Source organism: Dermochelys coriacea, chromosome 16 (assembly GCF_009764565.3).
Source record: "Dermochelys coriacea isolate rDerCor1 chromosome 16, rDerCor1.pri.v4, whole genome shotgun sequence".
Lineage (NCBI taxonomy): Eukaryota > Metazoa > Chordata > Testudines > Dermochelyidae > Dermochelys > Dermochelys coriacea.
In genome coordinates this window covers 15,911,816-15,929,668 of record NC_050083.1, presented here as the reverse complement: position 1 = coordinate 15,929,668, position 17,853 = coordinate 15,911,816, and the positions used below count along the sequence as shown (strand labels likewise).

Below are 17,853 nucleotides of genomic sequence, written 5' to 3'. Positions count from 1 at the left end.
CTCCTTCTTTCTGAACCGATAATCCCATCACCATCGGATACAGTCCTTTCCCCTCCACAGCCTTGCCTTATCTTACCTCTTTACCCACCTAACCCACCACAGGCAGGCTAAGATCTCAGACACAAGACTGCTAACAGTGACTATTTGTTTTGTGAGTTTGATTGTGGATTAACAGAGTGACCTTCAGTCCAAGATCCTCCAAACAAACAGGGAGCAAAGTGATCAGAAACTGTATCTGAGACAAATATATGTTACGTATACATTCAAAGAAGCTGAGGGAGGTTTAACCCAATGTTCTCAGCACCTCTTTATTCTTATGTTTCCTGGTTCTCTCTTCTTGCATTGACAAATTGCTGGGGGGAATTATTTCTACCCTCTCTCCCCTCTTCCCTTCCCCAATGCTTGTGTTCAAGAGTTAGCTTCTTGGCCTCTGTCCCCAGTCACGCCCCTGACAGATTTGGGGCCTGGATTTGGCTATGGAGAGAAATCACGTGTGTGTGCATGCACGTGCACATATGCACACACAGCGTGAGAAGGAACACAATAAAAATGACCCACATACTGAATAGTAAGTGCATTATTGATTCAAGACTAAGAAAATGCTTAGGAAGTAGTAAAAGTGTCCTGCTCTTTAAAAGCTTATACGCCTCGTAAGCTCAATACACGCAGCCTTTGCAGAGAGACTGTCTATGCTGACATTAATATTTTATTATGTAAAAAAAGGCCTAGATAATTTGAATGGGGGAGAGCAGGATACACGGGTAAGGGTGGAAAGGGGTAGGGGAGGTGAGCTGAGAATTGATGTGGAGTTCCTAAAAAGGCTGGCAGGGATTCTCTCAGCAAATCTTCATGCAGGGAACTTAGCTCACATCAAAATGATGGATACATGAGTGACCACCACTCTTACCCTTTGGCCTAGTATCATGGCTCCTGTGTATGGCACTTTAACACGTACTCCTGTTTTATGTAAGAAATATTCCAGCAGAATTACATAGCTATTATATTCTTTAAAAGGCAAAGTATTAACACAAATTCATGGCCATCTTGGACTTCAGAGTTGTTACTGTCAGGCATTAGTGACACTGTTTTGGTGAATAATAAATTCACCAAAAAATTGTTTTGGGTGACTGAAACTATTCATGAATTGGTCCAATTATTTCCTCTAAAATAATGGTGATGGAATTTTTTTTTGAAAGTCAAACTATTTGTTTCAAAATTTTCTAGACAAATCATTTAGTTTTTTTTAAATCAGTTTTGGATTGAAATTAAACTATTTTTGGTTCAGCTACTGAACTGAAAAATCAATTATCTGCTAAGCTCTAGACACTACATTGCACACCAGGGTCACAGTAACTTAACAACAACAACAATAGGGGACAGAAGAGAGATCCTCCTTCCCCAAATTACTATCATTTGATTTTTCATTAGTTGCTAGCAGTACAGGGCCATTGACACAATGGAGCAGTTCTGAGTCTGTCCATTAGAGGGCAGAGGTGCACACTCTAACCAGTTCAATACATCTGTCTTTCTTTAACCATTGAATTCTCCTCTCCAGTCAAACCCCTGTGCAGGGATGAGAATGCAGGGGCATTCTCTGAAGCACTGGCTGGCTATTCCTCTGGAACACGAGCATTCCAAAAAGGACATGTCTAGTACAAATGGTAACATGTAAGATGATGTGGGCTTCATGTACTTTACCTAGTACATTAGGCAGTACCAAAGTGGCTGACGAATGCTCTGAGCAGAAAGTGACTTTTCTGTCTCTCCATAGAGAGCGCAGCATCACACCCTTCTGCAAAGGTACAGGGACACAAAGCTATACAGTACTCATGGGGTGTGGGGGAGCCTTCCCACTTCCTTAAATGTGTTTAGCACTGGCAACTGAAGATTCTTTTCTAGTTTGCGTTTAAAAGGAATTTATAGGTGTGCACATGGAAATGTGCATAATTGTTTTCCATTAAAATGTACATACACACCCACTTCTCTGTCATGCAACACCCCCCAACCCTCAGCTCCTGGACTAATCCAGATGCACACCCACCATTCCCATGCAAACATACATTGGCATATCACTGTCTTATGCCACCGGTATGCTACACATGGAGCCTGATTCTTCATAAACTTGTGCCTTGTATATAGCAATTCACACCGGTGTAAAGTGAGTTCAAATTGTGCATAAAAACAAACCGAACGGTTATTAATTAGACCAATTTTGCACAGGTATAGGTGAGAACACAAGATGCGATCAGTCTGGCCTACAGAGTCTGCACAGCTACATATACCTGAATGCACTCTCCATACTTAGTTCTGTCTCCTACCTTCCCTCACCTCTCTACCTCTGTACTGAGTCTGGAACCTGCTCAGGAAAAGTTAGAGAATAAAGTTGAGTTCCACTGGAGCTAGGGGTATCCTGTGGAAAAACAATTTCACTCCCCACCCACCCCAAAGCTGTCTGTCTGTTTGTAGGCACAGAAATAACTGGGTAGATCCGTGTGTGCAGAACGCTGTAGAGTAACCACAGGTTACTGTCTGTATGACTGTGATCTTTATCAATAGGCTAACATTGTCTGCCACTTTTTGGGGTTGGTCTTTCAACCTGCAAAATGCTACCTCCCTGTGTTTCAGTCCAGCAGCACCTATGAATGCTACGAATACCAGGTGAAGTCATAGGGTAGCAGCACTTTCTCTGCCCCACACTCTGAAAGAACTTTGTCTCTGCAGATGATCATGTTGGAAACGGATCCATGGTACCCTATGCCCGTCTCTGCCACTTTAAATCCTATTATTCCTTTCCCTAAACATCAGATACTTTCTTTTCTGGTTTCAGAGTAGCAGCCGTGTTAGTCTGTATTCACAAAAAGAAAAGGAGTACTTGTGGCACCTTAGAAACTAACAAATTTATTTGAGCATAAGCTTTCGTGAGCTACAGCATTCCACCAAATGCATCCGATGAAGTGAGCTGTAGCTCACGAAAGCGTATGCTCAAATAAATTTGTTAGTCTCTAAGGTGCCACAAGTACTCCTTTTCTTTTTCTTTTCTGGCAGAAACTCTTTTCATGTGAATGATAAAAAATATCATGCTAAGTATATAAACAAATGCCCATCAGTATGCCGTAAAATGCTAAACAATGTCTCAAGGGATAGGAGGAGACGATCCCCTAACGAGAGAATGTATGCGAACGTGCCAGTGATCAAGAAAAAATGTTCATCTTCCATAGAGTGGTTATAACAATCCTTTAATACTAATATCTCTATAGAGGATCTCAAAGTACTTTGTAAATCTTAATTTATTAAGCATCACAACTACACTGTGAAGGCAGGAAGTATCAATGTCCCCATTTTACAAATGGGAAAACTCACAGAGAATCTAAAGGACTTGCCCAAGACCACAGACTGATCAGGATTAGAACTAAAGGGCTCCTGGTTTCCTTTCCTAATCTCAGTCCACTAAACATTGGTACCTCGCTAAATATCTTCAAGCCAACATTAGGTTCTGATGTATCATCATGGCAATGCTATTCTTCTCCTTGAGCAAGTCACTTGAAAAAAACCTCTGCCTCGATTTCCCCTTCATTAAAATGGGGATTATAATACTGACTGTTCAGTGCTTTGCGTTTCTTGGATGGAAAATGCTATAAGTGTTAAATATTATTACTTGCAGTTGTTCTTGGCCAGGATTCTGCAGCCACAGTGCTCCCCATCCTCCCCCACCTTTCAACTTCCTTGACCTGACTGCAGTTTATATATTGTAATGGACAGTCCATGGGAATGCATGAGAAGCAGGGGCTTTTTGACATTTTCCAGCAGAGGAAAATGTGTACCAGGTTGAACTGTTTGAATATAAACAGGGGACATCTCCACTAATGAATCTGAACTGCATAAAGCCTGTGGGTCGCCGCATATTTAGGGAAAGACGCTAATTTGAAAGGAGGTATAGAATGGTTCTCTCTAAAGAACTCCTGCTAACGAGGTCACTGAAAACCCCACGTGCATAATAAGTTTGACAAGTCTGAAATTTGGGCTCTTTTACTTGAGCATTGCTGAGTTGCTGTTGTATACGCATGAGTGAGCTCACAAACTAGGTCAGAAAATGAATTCATTAACCTAAGAGACCCCATGGCCTTAAATTTGTTGGCATAAGATCTGCATCTTTTTGTGGTGGTCAGACATGACTAGGGTGGTTGCTCCTGATCTCTCAAACAATCAATTGCATCTGTCTGCTCAGACAAGAGACAGCATGGAAGAAACCAGCAGTTCTCCATCAGATCCGGCTGGGAATTTTCTGGCAATGTTTTTTCTCAGAAAATGCCAATGTGTTGAAACCTATCCTTTTTGCAGGAAAGGATTGGGTGTTAACACATTTCTTGACTTGAAATGTTTTTATAAAATTTCTAAATTGTCAAAATACTGTTTTAATATTTTTATATTAAAAATTCCAGTTTTCTCATTCAAAATGACTAAGAAACTTGACCAAGACCAAGCCAAATGAGCCAGTTGCAGAGCTGGTATTAAAACAGAAGAGTTCCTAATCTAGTTAAACCTAAACCTAATTTAGATTACAAATTCCTCAGAGCAGAAACCTGTCATGTATTCATTATCTGTAAAGTGCCATACACAGCAATCTATAAATAATAATACCAGTAACAGAAAAAAGTTCTCTAGTTCCATGCATTATCCTGTGCCCTGGGTCTGTGTTTGTTCCACTTAAAGGAAACTCCATACCACAGACAAAGAAAGAAATAAACTCTTGCTTTTACTTTTAAAAATCTACTGAGTTCTCCCCAATACTGTCCCCTTAATATGAACTCCATGAATTTTGCCTGAAGTGCCCAATAGTAACATGCATTTGCTACAGCTTACCTAGGGAAAGAATATAAGCACTAAGAGTGTTCTTTCCACAATGCCTCCAATACACGTCTTTGGAGCAATTTCCATAGAACACTATTAAATTCTATAGGCCTTTTTTCCGCAGTGGTAAAAATAGCTCATTCCCTCTCCCCTATCCTTCACAGAGGGGTTAGCCAAAAGTTCACTGTATCAATTAAATCCATTTGGCAGCCTAATTTTGTATCACCATGTTTTTCCATCAACATTTTGAGAAGAGTTGATTGTATAGTGGGACATTATTCTCATCACAAGATGAATCCTGCTTCATGCATTTAAATAGATCATTGAACTGATTTAGCTAAAGCTTGTGTGGGAAACTCAGTCTACACAGTAACTTCTAATTTAAGGCTGGAGATGCACTCCCTCTTAGAGTACATCTACACAGCAGCTGGGAGGCTGACAGACACGCACTAGTTCTGCTTGAGCTAGTGTGTTTAAAAAATAGTAGCATGACTGCAGCAGCGCAGGTGAAAGCTTGAGCTAGCTGCCCAAGTTTGTACCCAGCAGGTTAGGTGGGATTGTACCTGTGTGGCTAACCCAAGCTGCTGCCCATGCTGCGGGGGTCAACTTGCTATTTCTAAGCACTAGCTCAAGCAGAGCGAGCAGGTGTATGTCTACCTGCACTGGGATTCATGCCTCTCAGCCACTGTGTAGACCTCAGGCTCTTTTTGTACAGTTTATGTCTACACTAGAAATACTACAGCTGTAGCTCTGTAGGGTAGACACTACAGTAACGAAAGGGGTTCTTCCATCTTCCACGCCTCTGAGCGACAGTAGCTAGGATGATGGAAGAATTCTTCCATCAACCTACCAGTGTCTATGCTGAGGCTTAGGTTGGCTTTATTATTTTGCCTAGTGGCATAACATTTTTCACAACCCTGAGCGAGCGATTTAGTTAAGCCAACCAAACTTTGTGGTGTAGATCCCCCAGATTATTAGAGCATTAAAATTCTATGGTATCTAAATAGAACCTTTGGTTGCTTTTGCAGCTGGAGATGGAAAATTTTAATACATATTGGGGTCTGGCAGCAGGCAAAGGAGTCATTGACCTTAATTTCAAACGCAGCAGTGAATGTCACACTAACATCAGTGATGTTGATGAAGGTGATTAGGAATAGGAAACTAACTCCGAGTCCTAGCCAGCCTTTCTTCCCAAATTTGGAAGTAATACTGATCAATGGATGGAATTGGTGCATTAGAAAACCTCTCTCTCCTATTTTAAAGAAACAATAATGCTTTGTTGCTTGCTCTTCTCCCACCACTTTCGTCAGAGGAACTCAAACCATTTTAAAAATTAATTTAGCATCCTAACACCACAGTGTTGGTAAATACGGTCCTCCTAAGCTTACAAAGGGGGAGGAAAAATATCTTCACAAAATGGTATTTGCCCACCTCGCCCACAGCCAAGTAGTTACATTAGGTTTTTGATGGGTGAGTAAAATATCATTTATAATTTCATCATCTTCATGTTAGAGTAAGAGGCTAGATTTTGTGCCTGGGCTGATAAATTTTGGCATAAAGAAGTGAAATGTCTTTGCCAAGGTCATACAACAAGTCAGCAGAAGAGCTGTAAATAGAACTGCAAGGAGCTCTGATTCCCTGTCCCCTAGTCAAACCAATGATGTTTTAAAGTCAACAGAAGGAAGGCTTGAAATTATAAAAAGAAAGAGGGGAAGTGGATACACATATTTGTCATTGCTTATGTATGCTCCGAGATCACTAAGACATCACATGCAGTTTCACACTTGAAGTTTTACCAGTTTTCTGGACTCAGCTCCAGCAACGTAGGTAATATAAAACAGATAGTGAGGTTGGCTTGTTTATTTCCTGCCAGGACATTGTGAGAGTTGGGGGGCGCACATTTTAGTCTTGGCTCAAGCTAACAAGAAGAGTTAAACCATCAGTTGTTCTGACCCTTAGATACGCTGTGTCAAGGCATCTCTGAGAGTGTCTTTGGAAGAGCATTCTTTAAACAAGCCCCATTTTCATGTGGCTTTAAAACTTACAGAAACAACAACATTAACCAATGGTGTAAAGACCTAACATTAGGATCCATTCAGAGAAGTTAGCTAGGAAACAACACAGATCACATGTAGCTGAAGGTGTAACAAATAAAGTGGAGCTCTTTCCTTTCACAGACTCCTGTCAAAATCAACAAGCTATATTTACAGATGAAGCAATGCTGATGCTATAAAAATACCCCTGACCCATTAATATGGGCTAAGAGCCCTGCCCTTTGTCAAAGAGCACCATGTGAATGAGGATTAGCACTCGCAAAACCTCTGCAGACTAAGGCTAATTCACAATGGAAAGATGGGCTGCATGCACCACGGAGGTATTCTAGCACAGTGACAGCTCTCTGTAGCATTAATCAACAACTAATTACATGGATTACAGTTTTGGACATTAGCTTGCTGCTGCACCTGTCTAGTACCTGAGGGCTGTAGCTGAGCGTTTCCCACCCTGATCAGAATGCATTTGTTATAACTAGCTGGGAACCCTAACATTTGCCTGTGGTTGGGACAGAGAATGTGTCTTTTCAGTGTCTGTAAGTTGTACTGTAAACCTACACATCTGTGTTAACTGAAAATAATTAGTCTTTTACAGACCTGAAAAAATAAAGTACAAATGTCACATTCTCTTCTCAGTAGCATCAGTTCATACTCAATAGGGGCTGTCTCTATATATCACAGAGGGAAATTTGGTCCAAAATATCTGGATACCGGAGAGTGTTTTATTAGAAAGGCTGTATTCTGCCACTCACCCCCCAATAAAACAGCTTGATGACAAAGTAGCTTTGTATCAGGTAATGCAGAAGCATGCTACTGCACTCACACAAACCCATAGAAAGATTTACTATAGAGCAGCAATTCTTACTTTCCCTTATTTGAAATCTGGTTTTAGCTGTTGTATGCAGCACACTGCAGCTGGTCTTTGAAATTTCACCCTTCCCCCCCCAAGCACCCTTGGTTAAGAGATCTATTTCCTATTAATTTCCAGTCTCACTTTTAGATTCATTCAGGTTCTTATTCATCCATCCATCTTCCCCCGTCCCTCCCACCCCTTTTCCAGCCATCATGAAATTTACAATTCATTTTTTCAGGTGACCCTGCCAGAAGGGTACTGACATAAACAGGAGAAAGTTCAAGAACTGTGAAAACAAAATCCCTTACTTTAATAATCAGCAGGAATGCTCTGTGGAGTGGAAAAAGCAGCCAGATGTGAACAGAAATTTCTTTAGAACTGAGACGGTACAGTACTCGGTAGAGTTTTTGCAATCCCCCAGACAACCACCTCAGCCTATCACACTCCACTTTTCCAATACCATCTGAAAACACTCCTCTTTCAGAGTTGTTACAGTTTTAGAGCTCGATTCTGAAGGCTGCAGAGTGTCTCCTTGACTTCAATACGAGTTGAGGGTACCACACAGAAGGCATCCAACATCTTGCAGGATAGCCACCTTAACATGAGCTTCTGTGCAGGACTCCCCTCCAACATCCATTTTTAATAATGCCAGGTGTTTAGATCACCATTTCCTCTTTATCTACTTTGAAGTTCTTAATCATGTATTTATTAATCTTGTGTGTAATTTTATTTTTATTTCAATTGTCTGTACGGTGCCCTGCACACACCTCGGCACTGAGTGCTTAATTAGTAATTAAATTATTATTTTAACTAGATGCATAGCAGCCTGCCATTACAGAAGACACCTGAGAGAAGAGAGATCAAAACAGCCATCATAAAATTTACTCTGCTAGAAAGCCATGCTCTGAGGAGCGTCTACCTGTTCTGCATCGGTAATTAAAAACTAAAGAGGAGAGCAAATGATTGAATATTTTACTATCAGCTGAACAGGAGAGGAAAAAGTGTGTAGAGAATGTAATCATACACCATAGTTAGCTTTGCTAAACAGCATCTAACACAACATTTGTGGGAGTTGCTAAACCTGCAATTCTTGAATACAGGGACTAAGGATTAGAAGCCACAATGACTCATGGGGAGCCCTGGGATTTTGCTCACAACCTCCTTTATACAGGGCCAGTATTCTTTGCTCACATCCCCTCACTCCCCCACTTTAGATTGTCTTCTCCTCTCTGTGTCAATAGGTGCTAAGTCACCACACAAGCCCTGTGACTGAACCAACCACCTCTTCCAAGACTGGCTCTCTCTCTGCCGACCACAAGGGGCTGCTCAAGGGTAAGGGAGCATATACCATTCTCCATGACAGAAGCTGTGAAAAGTTACCATGGTGGCCTTCCAGCCAAAGGTGCAGAAGTCCTAAGAGTTAGACTCCATCCTAGGTTTCTCTCATAGCAGCACATTGTTCTACCCACTGAATATTGGGCTGGCTGTCTATTCTGCTTAATTTTTATTATTACATTTCTATCTACTGTTATATGCAGCATTATCATATACTTCTTTACACCTTTAGAATTTATTCAGCACTGGGAGAGGCAAGGGGTTTGGTGGGGAGATGGCCCAGGAAGGGGTAATGGCAGCTTGAGCTGGGGTTTTATAAGGCTAATTAACTAACATGATCCATTAATTTTTCTAAATGGAATCTCTGCTATTTTTAATTACATCAAGCACCAGGAGTTTAAGAAAGAGGCTATAAAAATCAAAATAAATGGAACAAAATGCACAGGATGAACAAATACGTTAACTGAAGAGGCTTCAAGTGTCACGGTCTACCTTCGTGATATTATATTTTACCAATGGGCTATGATGGAGAGTTATTACACAATTCCTAGATTCACAGTTCCCCCAGATACTTATTTAACTGCACTGTAGCAGAGACGCATAGGACCCTAATTCCACCTTCAGCTACACATGCTTAACTCCCATGAATTGTAATAACAGTTGCACAAGTGGGTCTGGGAGCAGAATTTGTCACTTTATATAGAAAATGGCTTACAATTAAATACTTTTGTTCCAAATCTGTTTGTTCTTCAGGGAATATGTTTGGGTGCATTTTGTTGCAATACAAATTGAAACTTTAACAAGATGTCAAATTATCCCTATTGTACAACTCAGTTAATATCTATAGTAGGACTGGTATGTTTATTCTGGAGTTAGCTGTGGAAGTGCAACCAAATCCATAATAATATTTTGCATTTCTAGATCCCTTTCTTTCAAGGTTCTCCAAGCAGTTCAGGTATGTTACTTAAGACACAACAACAACCATGTAAAATAGGAATTATTATTGTTACATGTAATAGATGCTGGCTCATTACTGGCTAAATAAATTTGTGTAATAGGTTGGTAAATTTCTAACTGACCTCCTGATAGGTCAACAACACCAAGATCTGATGCAGTGTTAACCAGAGTGCATTGGCAAGTAACTGCATCATGACGAATTCAGTGAAATCTGTTGTTCACCTTTTAATCCCTTTGCAGCCAATCTGATAAATGGAAATCTGTGCTTCTAGACTGACTTATTAATAGTTAACTATATTCTTGTGGACCTATAACTTCATCTGTCCTATAAGAATATTAGTTTAAAAGAGAAAAAATTGTTACACATTTGGAATTAGTGGACTTAATTACTAGATGTTTCTAATGAAAACACTCTGAACATATGTAACAATACAAATGTTGGCTTTGTATTTTGGTGAACATAAAGATTTGACATCAGTTAGCTTTAGGTCAATATTTTCCTCTTGGGATAATAAATCTTGATTTTTCTCAAGAGAAGTAAATGAGCTGCTTATTTTGTCTATTTTACAGATAGGGCAACTGAGGCACAGAGTTCAAGTGGTTTAACTAATCTTAAATTAAGTCAGTGGTAGAGCGGAGAATAGACACTGAGAATCCTCACTCCCAGCCAGTTGGTCTAGCCACTAGACAATACTCCCACCTCAACACAAATAATTGGTGATTTAGAATCTGTACAGAAGAAATTTCCCCTTTCAGTGTCATTAGGATGGAAGCCTCTTCAGTACATAGTTTGATTGTTCTCAATCTTCCTTAAAAATGTGATTTGATTTTTTTTTGGACTCACCATGGTTCTAACGTTGTATAGTTAGGAAAAGACTTTTAAACCATATTGCTTTGCTGTTTTTTTTGACCTCTGAACTCTTTAAACAAAGTAATTCTTGTGAATTACAAATCAAATGGCCCTGCCCAGCTTTGTGGTGCACTCAATAAAAGGCAATGGTTAATATTTAAGGGAAAATAGGTTGAAGATTTTAAATACAAGAGTGAGTGTCTGGCTATGGTGCCTCTTCATGTTGAAGATGGAGAAAAGAAAAGGGATAGGCTTTAGGGATTTCTGACTATGAAGCTGTTTTGAGATGCAAGCCATCTGCCTACATGAACCAAAATATACCCTTCCTTTCTATTCAGCACCCTAGCACACACTTACAGAACATCTACTCATCACTGATAAAATATGGCTCCTGAGATTAGGATTCTGTGCCATTGACATAGGAGTCTAGTGAACTACCAGGCCTTTGGATCCAGATTTTCAGAAGTGCTCTGCTCCCATTTAGGCACTAATTAAGTGGACGTTTTCAAAATACGGATGCACATTGGGCACTGAGCTCTTTTGAAAATCTGGCCCTAGTGACCTAAAAACATCATCCATCCCAAACTGATAACAAAACAACTGATCTTCAGCTTCAGTGATTCTTCCTTTGATCTAAGGACCGTCTTCATTATTCTGTTCTGTGACACAGCACTATCTCCCACTCTTAGGCTGTTCTGCTGGTATTTACATGTTGCAGCAAAAGATATGACAGGGGAGTTTCTAAGAAAGATGAATGCTATTGAGAGCCAGACATGTAGTATAATGCCGATTGCATATTTCATTCACAGGCCTCAAAATCATTTTGCAAACAGTTACTTACCACCCTTGTGTGGTGATAAGAATTCTTCCCATGCCACGTGGGGAAACTGAGATCCTAGGGAGATTAAAGTGATTTCGCCAAGGTCTCGCAGTGAGTCAGTGGCAGAGTTGGGAATAAAACTAAGGTGTTCAGAAAGGACAATGAGGAGAACAGTATAAGAACCTAGATAGACAAGCTGATTTCAAGTTCCTTGTTCTAACTACCAGATAACAGTGGCACTCTGATCCAGGGTATCCTTATTACCCATTGTCTCAGAGCGACAGTTCTCTGTCCCTGATGACATAAGCATAATTAATTACCACATCAACTAGGAAAACAAATGAAACCAAATACTTACATGAGTACAGAATCTCTCAGGGGGGTCCCCACAGGTGATTCCTGGTGGATCCACTCTCACTGTCACATACTCCTTCATTCGCATGGCCTTGGGCTGGCAAGCATAAAACTCCCATGATGGGCCATCATCTGTGGTCACCCAGGATTTGCAAATGTCATAGTGTCCCATGGCCAGAGGGAGACAGTGCAACAGAAAAGCAACCAGGTGCAGCATGGCAACTGATACCAAGCGCAGAGTCCCTGGGCAAAGGAAATGCCTAGAGTCCCGAGAAAGGCAGCTACTGGACTAGGGGTTACTGTCAGGATCAGCATGGAAACGTCTCATCTAAAAAATTATATAGCCTAAGGAGATCCAGATGACAACAATGGCCCAGCTCTGAATGCTGCGTTCAGACAAGGAAAGTCTCTTAGTACGGAAGCCAAGTTTGCAAGTCACTTGATCTGGAGAATTATGGACAGCCCTTCCAGAACTGCTGATCAGCGGTCAAAAGTCTTCCTTAACTTAATGGTTTTTTTGTTTTGTTTTGTTTGTTTTGCATAAAAGATCGTCCACATCAGTGTGAAAATATCTAGAGGTGACTCTACTCAATCAATAGAGCTATCAAGTTCTGATTCGCTGATGAAATTTGATAGGAGAAAAATTGGAGAGACTATGTGATGAGTCTAGATCAAGTTTTCTTTAACCTTTTCATCTGCTACCAATGTATAGTTTTTTAAAGTACCTTAAACTGTGGTGTGCCTTAAATAATTATTTTTTTTAAAGAAAACAAACTTTATTTAAAAAATATTTAAGTGACATTATTATCTATGTAACCTTGAAATGGGAGACTCTTTGGACCTAAACTTTACTTCTTTTAAAGGGCAACTTTTCTGACAACATAATTTGGGTGATAAATTTTGCAAGCCATCTAAACCGATTGGCCTATAGTCACTTTATTGAAAATATGACCATTGACTTGTTTGTTTGTTTTTTATTTTTCTTCTTGCATTGGTGAAAAAGCATGCACGTAGGATAATTTCTGGCTAATAATGCCAAGTTTCCAAAGCTTCAGCTACAAACCATCCAACTACCTGCGGTCTCGTTTCTTGTTCATTATAAGGGGAAAGGGAGAGCTCATTAGCAAGCACCACCTGCAACAAATTAAAAGACAGATTAGCTGGAAGAAAGGGGAAGAAGGTGAAACAAGGTTTGCAAGAACACAACTGTCCTATGGAATATACAAAAATTAGGCTGAGCTTTCTAGGAGTCATGAGATTTAAAAAAGCTTGTAAGTGAGATATACAACTTTAATAAAAAAAAATCCATATTAAAATACTTATGGGTGTTCTATTGTATAGAAGGTTTGTATCAGTAGCTACCTCATTTAAGGTATCTGATTTTTAACAGTATCTGAAAAACAATAGCACTAATGGATCTCTAAATTATATCAAGAAGAAATGATAGGTCATTAGAAGATTGAGACTGGGCCATGAATAAGTAGACATAGACAGGAGGGACAGACAGACAAATTGATAGTCTTACAAAATAAGCAAATAAATAAGGTAGCTAGGCAGACAGATACACAGTCCAGTATCCACAGAAAGGATTTATTTGCACAGTAACATTTAATGAAAACAATTTAAAGTACTAATAACCTTTAAGGTTTTCCTAATACATGAAGATCAATTACCTCTCCCAGTATTCATTTCAGATTAAACAAAAAAAATTGTGTAATCTTTTCCTCTCTTGCCACTGGAGTAAAAAAATCGCAAGTAATCACAAAACAAAATAACAAAAAAAGGCAAAACTTCTCTCAGCATTAATCCCAAGGTAGTTCTATAATGAGAGGTGTGAAGTGTATTTTCAGAACAAAAACTTGAGCAATGACTAATTCTCTTTCCACCTGAGTCTTCAACTCCTCTTCCCCCTCCAGAATTTAAAGATGACTTTGCCTGCATAGTGTGTTCAGTATTTGCTTTATCATGAACCTTGGTTACTATGTGAAACTCTAGGTTGCAAATCCATTGATCCATGTTAGGGAGATTCATACATCTATGTTAACATCTCTCTCCCTGCCCCCTTTTTTAGACTGAAGGATTTCTGACTGAGATGAATGAATGCAGAAAAGAAAACCAATCTTTCATGCTTCATCTCTAGTTGTTCAAAGGAGAGCCCGTTATAGCTTCATTGGCCCTGAATAAACTCCCCAAAAAAGAATAGTCTGCTATTTTTACATTGAGTAAATTTAGTAAAAAAAACAAAATGGTGTGACACAGAAATGTCTATAAGCCCTGCTGACATCAGAGCTGTTTTTTTATTATAAAAGTCAGTGCCTAATTATTACATCATATTGGTCACCGCCAACTGTTAAACAACATCACAGAGAAGTAGAGATTTCAGTAGAATACAGAAACCAAGTAAGGTAATTTTCTGTCGATGGGCACTCCATGCTATTATCTTTAAGAAATTATTTTCATAACCTTAAAAATAATACATTTTGCACTTGAATGGTTGACAGAGGGAGAAGTTTAAGAAGGAAAGACTTTATACTATCTATTAGTGGTTTTGTTGTTATATTTGCTAAATATCACATATTCCCAAAGAAATAAAAATCTGCCTGAGAATTTATCTACAATTAGTCAAACAAGCACATTGTCTCCTTGTTATAGTTGTAGTGTCAATGTTTTAACATTACAGATGTTTTGCAGAAATAATTCACAATGTTGCTCTGAAATAATATGGCATAAAGCTAATATAGAAAAAAAATCTTTTGAAACTACAGGTTTCACCCTGATCAGTTTTGTTTTGTCCTAGGAAAATAAATCTTCACCCAATGTAATTAAGAAACTGTAGTTCAAAGGAACAAATAGAATCAATGCTCTTTATTTTCCTTTAAGAGTACTCAGCAATCACAAGGGACTGATAGCCCAAATATTAAAAACACAAAATTAGATTTTATCTGGGTTTCTGGACTTAGCTCTTTCCTTTTTTTTATTGGATCAACCCTTTATTGAAATAACGAGACAACACTTTGAGTTAAAAACACTGCTCTGGAATTAAGTACAAAAAGTAAACTTGATGGAGTTGTCAATTTTCTTTCCAGAAGTGTCGCCTCAAACTATAAAAATTAAAAAGACTGACACACATTGTGTGCAAGGAGATTTTTTTAATCCCTTCTCTCTTTTTCAGGATGATAATACCCCCTTTTAATTCATTCTAAAGAGCAAAGTTAGAAAATATACCCCTAGCATGTAATACAGCAGGCACATGATGTTGCAAAGCTCAGAGGAGAACCATATTTCCAACAGAAAGATTGCAAATCTCACTCACATTTAGCTGCTATCCTTAATGCATTTGTGGTTCCACATAAATTGATGCTGCTTTTTTTTTTCTTTCTTTCTTTCTTACCCCTTTGCATAAGGACTTTGAGATCATTCAAGGACTAATGTTAGAAAGCAGGCAAAATAGGAAATTAGATGTCAGTGTAAACTGATGATCTCTAGCTTTGCATCACTTACTCTGAAACTCTAAAAAAAGTTTAAGTGGAAAGAACAGCATTTCCTTGGCATTGAAGGGTGAAAGCTTGAGAAATAATGTAGAGCGTACTTTGCAAGGGTCGTACAACTAACTTTAGAGAAAGAAGGTGGAGGAAAAAAGCTCCAGACAAGTTGTTTGGAAATTAGAGCTTGTTACCAGGGGACTTTGCTATTAGACTCTATCTTTCATCTCTGTCAGGTAGGGAAAATTGCAGGCACTGACAATTCCAAGATACTGATTAATTTCATAAAAGTTTTCCTGCAGAAAGTTGGGTGCAATCAATAATAAGGTGAGGCTTTTAAAAATATTTGTCCAGATAATATTGCACTTGGGATTTATGCGTCCTTATAATTTTACAAAGCCTCCCCTAATCACAAAAAATCTATGCATCATCTCTTTACAATAAGCAGAGCAGAGTAAATCATTTAACAGCTGCCTAAACATATGCAGGGAAACAAATTATTGCATAGGTGCACTTGATCCATAAAAGCCAGGAAGAGAACTGCGGGGGGGAGGAAATCTAAGGGTTTGTGTTTCCTGCTACTTTTGTTTTTTCCTAGCAAATCAGAACTCTCTTATATGTTTAAAAGGTGAGCATACAAAACAGCCCGTCAAGGTAGAGTTAAGGAGGGGAGGGGATGGGGAAGACGGACAGAGCAGTTTGATAGAAAAGACTGAAGTGAGCCACCCTGTAACTTCACACCGTTCAAAAACGGCCGGACTGTTAATCGCTTGCCCCCAAACACCCGAAAAAAGCCGCCGTGCGAGCGATGGGTTGGTAACGGAGCATCCTCCCCCAAACAACCCTTTCCATCCAGATCACAATTTAAAACGAAAATTAAAGAAAACGGGCAGGGCACGTCCGCCAGTGGCCCCGTCTTGCTAACTAACTTTTGCCTCGGTTTATGCCCAGGGAGGTGGGTGCTTCGGCCAGCTTTGGACAAACCCGCCCGGGCGGAGCGGGGGCAGCTCCCGGCTCAGCGATATCGGGGGCCCCCCCCTCCGATTTCCTCCCCTCCCTCCCCCACGCCCCGGGATTCCTTACCGGGGGCTCGACGCTCCTGGAGCCGCTGCAGCGGGGGAGGTTCGGCCGGAGCTCCGGGCCGGGCGGCAGGTGCACACGGGTCCTCTCCTCCCGGCGGGCTGGGGGAGGCTGCTCCCCACCCCTCGGTCAGGACCAACCTGCCCGGGCAGCGTCCCAGGGCTTGGCCGAGCGGGCGGGGGGGGGGAGGGACAGGAGAGGGGGGGGGTGGTAAAATAGAGGCGAAGTGTGGGGGGGGGGGACGGTGTAGAAATTTCAACCCCCTTCCCCCCCCCGTCTCCAGGGGGAGCTCGGAAGCCCGGAGCCGGGATACAAGAAGTTGAACTTTTTCGTACCGCAGACCCTACCCCGCCCAGAAATAGAAACACAAATCCAAATTCGCATCCGCGCCCCCTGGCTGGGGGCCCCCAAACCCCGGAGCCGGTCCCCCGCCTGGAGCTCGGGGGCAGATGGCCGGGAGCTTGAGGAGCGCTCCCCCCCCCGGCCGCCGCGCCTCTCTCGCAAGTTAATACTGAGGCTCAAAGCCTTTTGCCATCACTTTCAATCACAGTCGCTGCTTTTATCTCCGTGCCTGAGCCAGGGCTGCGTAACTTCCTCTGTGGAGCTTCCCCACACACACCATCCATGCCACCGGCGAGCGATGTGCTGCTTAAAGGGGCAGGGAAGGAAATGCGGGCGGGGGGGGCAAGGAAGAGAAGGCAGCAGGCGGAGGATGTCTTGGGCAGGTCCGCCAAGCGTCCTTAGCTTCCAGCACCTCGCTCCTGGACCCTCGGAGCATGCAGACAAAGCATCTTCTGCCCAGACCCAAGGGACCGAGCCCCTCCCCTGCCCCCCATGTGATTAATGTGCATCCCTAGGTCAACTGAATAATGAGCATGGTTAGCTTTGTATAGTGGGATTGCAGGGACGTGTGCTGTTCTTTCTGGGTAAGTTTCACTGCCTCTGATCAGATAACAAAGGGTCGGGATAACTGGGTGTGCCCCTCTTCATAAATTGGCTTTTTTGTTTGTTTGTTTGTTTTGTTGCTCTGTGTTTCTTTTGCAGATAGTCGCTGGTGAAAGGGGACCCAGGTGGCCAGCCGTTTGTGATTCAGCGCGGCTGCCGTGAGCTCTGCGCCCGGAAACCTCGGGATCATGCTTCTCCTTTGCTCTGAAGCGACAGTACAAATAAGGCTATGGGGGGGTGAGGGGGTGTTTGTGGGCGCTGGAGGTTGGGATTAAGGG

General features: G+C 41.1%; 1 protein-coding gene across 1 annotated transcript in view; it reads right to left on the bottom strand.

Moving 5' to 3' along the window:
• NTNG2 (netrin G2) overlaps positions 1 to 17,248 on the bottom strand; it is an 80,657-nt gene extending 63,409 nt beyond the window's left edge. The window contains exons 1-2 of the mRNA XM_038375205.2: positions 16,634 to 17,248; positions 12,073 to 13,202 (exon numbers count right to left, since the gene is read on the bottom strand). Of these exons, the coding sequence (XP_038231133.1) occupies positions 12,073 to 12,285 (213 nt within the window). The 5' untranslated portion in view covers positions 12,286 to 13,202; positions 16,634 to 17,248. The remainder of the gene's footprint in view (positions 1 to 12,072; positions 13,203 to 16,633) is intronic.
• Between the last annotated feature and the right edge of the window lie 605 nt (positions 17,249 to 17,853).